Source organism: Triplophysa rosa, unplaced genomic scaffold, assembly GCF_024868665.1.
Source record: "Triplophysa rosa unplaced genomic scaffold, Trosa_1v2 scaffold677, whole genome shotgun sequence".
Taxonomy (NCBI): domain Eukaryota; kingdom Metazoa; phylum Chordata; class Actinopteri; order Cypriniformes; family Nemacheilidae; genus Triplophysa; species Triplophysa rosa.
Genome location: NW_026634694.1, coordinates 211 through 4,145, shown reverse-complemented (window position 1 = coordinate 4,145; position 3,935 = coordinate 211). Strand labels below are relative to the sequence as shown.

The 3,935-nt window shown below is 36.3% G+C and overlaps 1 protein-coding gene across 1 annotated transcript; it reads right to left on the bottom strand.

The window, feature by feature from the left end:
• Positions 1–846: 846 nt before the first annotated feature.
• LOC130551136 (nucleotide-binding oligomerization domain-containing protein 2-like) lies at positions 847–2,121 on the bottom strand (the record flags this gene model as incomplete). Its single annotated transcript, XM_057328684.1, has 2 exons — positions 1,230–2,121; positions 847–976 (listed from the first exon to the last, which is right to left on the bottom strand). Coding segments are annotated over exons 1-2 (610 nt in total), but the record flags the coding sequence as incomplete, so codon positions are not given.
• Between the last annotated feature and the right edge of the window lie 1,814 nt (positions 2,122–3,935).

The following is a 3,935-nucleotide window of genomic DNA, read 5'->3' as shown; positions in this document are numbered from 1 at the left end:
AACAATATAATTGAGAGCTAACATAAAATATACAGAAATTGAAGGAAGTTCTCAAACACTTTACAGTCTTTAATGCTAAATTATAAATTAAATGCAGAAGAATTCTCATTAAAGCTACAAAATCACATTGATTTCTTCTTTTATTTTGTTCTTTGATTAACATTAGTGACAGGAGTCACAGCAGCATGTTTAAGAACGCGGCCCCTTTAAGAGCTGTCTCAGTACGCAGATCTGACCGTCACCGCACTCCCATTTTCACAACACTTTGCATTCATTTAAGATTTTATTTTACACTTTGAAGTCTGTGCTTAAGAAAATGCTAGACAAAACGGGCTTACTGACATAATCGTGTATGGTTTTATCCATTCAAGCACGAAAGAGAACTTAACACGGATGCGCTGTCTGACAGAGATTCACCGACGCAGCCTTAAGCCCATGACTGTTTACGTCAGACTGGACCTCGCGTCGCGTTTTGCCGCGTCCCACAGTTTAGAAGCTGACTATCTTCATTGAACGCGTCAAAGCAACTGTTTAAAATCGCGCTTAAGTGGTTTAAAAGCCTGTACACGAATAAGAGCGTGATTACATAATGTAACGCTAGACAAAGAATGTCAAAACAAACGGATACTGCGTTAATTGCGGTTTTAAATATTTTTAATTAATCGCATGCGTTAACGTTGACAGCCCTAATTATTTTATAAACAAAAATCTTTTCTAAACTGAAACCCACTGATTTCAAATATAAACGACAATATGATTATCCCCACATTTTTAGACAGTAGTTACATAAAGTGTCAGAATAGGTAGATATTTAACACATGGAATAAAAACAAACCTAAAACACACCTGTGAAACTTATTGTTTCTTCAAGAATTTGATGTTCTTTATTTTCAGGTTCGGTTTGATCCAGATACTTTAGTAATGTTCTTGCAGCAGTTTCCCCTTTATACCTCACTTGGTCCAAGAGTCTCCGAACCTATCACAAATACAATAATATCACTTTTATTTAAATTGTTTAGGCAAATTTTATTAGCAATTGACTAAAAGTTATTCAGTAATTCAACAGTCATCAATCGCAATGAAATGTGATATTCAAAGGGGATTTTACTCAATATTCTTATTTCTTTACAATAAGACAAAAAACTCAATATTTAAAAACAAGAGAAATTACACAAATCAAAAAGCGAAAGCATTTTGAAAGTACAAGCCTATTAAAATGTTAACTTTACCTGTTGTGAGGGTGTGTACGCAGGTAAGTGCACCCCATCACAGTCTTTGATGGTGAAGCAGCCTGTTGTCATTAAGACATCTAAAGCCTCATCAATATTATCTCTGAGCTTTTTAACTAACACAGGTCTGTCAGTCAATAATGCTGAAGTTGCAGTGGCGGGTCTGTTCTTTTCCAATACAGCATATTCTTTCCCAAAACACAGCTCAGACTTCTGCTCCTCAGGTAAGACCTGCTTAAACGCAGCCAACAGAAGGCCAGAGGCATCTTCTCCTTTTTCATAGACAACATCTAGAAGGTGTCTGGCATTTGAACTCACAGGTTTCTCAGTGACTCGTATGCTTAGGTAATCCTCCCAGATAAGTACCTCCCAGGCCAGGAGCAGGTCCAGAACACAGTCCAGAGGTTCAGCACTGCCTCCACCACACACGGCATCCAGAAGCAGCGCTCTCTGCTTTAGGACAAGTTGTTGGGAGCTCATACTGAAAGTGAATTAGTTCAGAGCCACCAAGAATGAGATCCAAATTGAAGTAGAATCATTTATAAGTGTATATTCTGGTATCTGTTAGACCATGTTATCATACTTAATCTTTGTAAAAAGTTTAATACTCAAAAACAAATCTGGATTCTCGTTTCCTCTTCCTCAGTTTTTTTCAACGTAATGTCCCCACCCTTTTTATATTCCTTAAATTACCCATTTGATATATTTAGGCCTATTTAAAAATTACACTTTTTCGTCGTATACCTAGTCGGTAAATTCATCGTCACCACGATGTAAAATAAACAAGGTTTTGTTATAAAATAATAGCTTTGAATAAATGCGCTTCGCCGACGTCAGAAAATTTCAACGTAAAAACTTAGACATGCTCAAAATAGCCCATATCTCCCTTATCATAAACCTTACAGAAATNCTCGTATGCTTAGGTAATCCTCCCAGATAAGTACCTCCCAGGCCAGGAGCAGGTCCAGAACACAGTCCAGAGGTTCAGCACTGCCTCCACCACACACGGCATCCAGAAGCAGCGCTCTCTGCTTTAGGACAAGTTGTTGGGAGCTCATACTGAAAGTGAATTAGTTCAGAGCCACCAAGAATGAGATCCAAATTGAAGTAGAATCATTTATAAGTGTATATTCTGGTATCTGTTAGACCATGTTATCATACTAAATCTTTGTAAAAAGTTTAATACTCAAAAACAAATCTGGATTCTCGTTTCCTCTTCCTCAGTTTTTTTCAACGTAATGTCCCCACCCTTTTTATATTCCTTAAATTACCCATTTGATATATTTAGGCCTATTTAAAAATTACACTTTTTCGTCGTATACCTAGTCGGTAAATTCATCGTCACCACGATGTAAAATAAACAAGGTTTTGTTATAAAATAATAGCTTTGAATAAATGCGCTTCGCCGACGTCAGAAAATTTCAACGTAAAAACTTAGACATGCTCAAAATAGCCCATATCTCCCTTATCATAAACCTTACAGAAATTATATCTATCATCATTACTACATTTCGCGTGTTATTTATGAAAACGAGCTTTGTCATATCTGAAACTCAAAAATCTGTGCGCTACCTAAACGATCGAGTAGCCTACAAAAAAACGAATACCCCCATAACGCCGTCACCTCATTTCGAGTCTGTTACCTCCAAATCTAGAAAATGGGACAGCACATGCTTATCTCTGTCAATATTATAGCTAGCCTACTGTACCTACTGACCATCGTAACAGAAAGTGAAAGAGGCGTTGTTACACATTGAAACTTCACTAGGAAGTAGTAACCTATAATGAGCGGGAGATTGAACTCGATTTGTTTCTCAACACAGTTACAACACACTCTGTCATATCAGTTCTAAATGTTTGAAAACAATGTAACGAGTGACGTTTATGTCCTATGTAGCCTATGTCAATAAATAAATGAACGATAACCTCAAAATAGCAATTCATAAACACCTCTCAAAGTTTAATGGTTTCACTTTATCTTGGCGTATTATGATTTGTTCCAAATAAATATGTACAGTATAAAGTAATGGATGAATTAGTCTTTTGTCTTTTTATAATTTATCAATGTAGCATGTGAAAGTGAACATTGAACCTTGCTTAGGCTTTTCACTGGGGTAAAGTAGCTCATCTGCAGAGGCACATTTTAAACACAGGAGGGAACTCTAACATCATATAAAATGCATTGCTTTGTCACAGCACACATTCAATAACTGGAAATGTGTAGCCTATTGAATTTGAACTACATCATACATATATAATAAATATATGTTAAATATTTTTATTTACAATCAACCAGTTTGTTATCTCCTAATTTTTAGTGTTTGCTTCTTTTAGAGGTTTTTTCTTCAGAAATAGTGAAGTGAAATAACATACAGTATTTCATTTATTTAAGTGTTATGAGTCTATGGAGTCCTTTATAGCCAGTCAAAACATACCAAACCAGCATATGGTTTTTTCAACACTGTGACACTTGCTAGGACGTCTAAATCCATTGTATTCATTTTCAGAGTGAAAACCAAGACTTACTGCCTTACTGTCCTTAAAAATGTCCTTCAATGAATTTGTCTGTCATGCTGAATATGGTGCATTTTTGCCATTACATTAGACACAGAGGAACAGTCACCGCAGCAGCCAGCTGACATGTGCTGACAATGACAACACAATTAGCAAGTGACTGACTTAGCTGAGTGTGCTAGCTTTCTCACT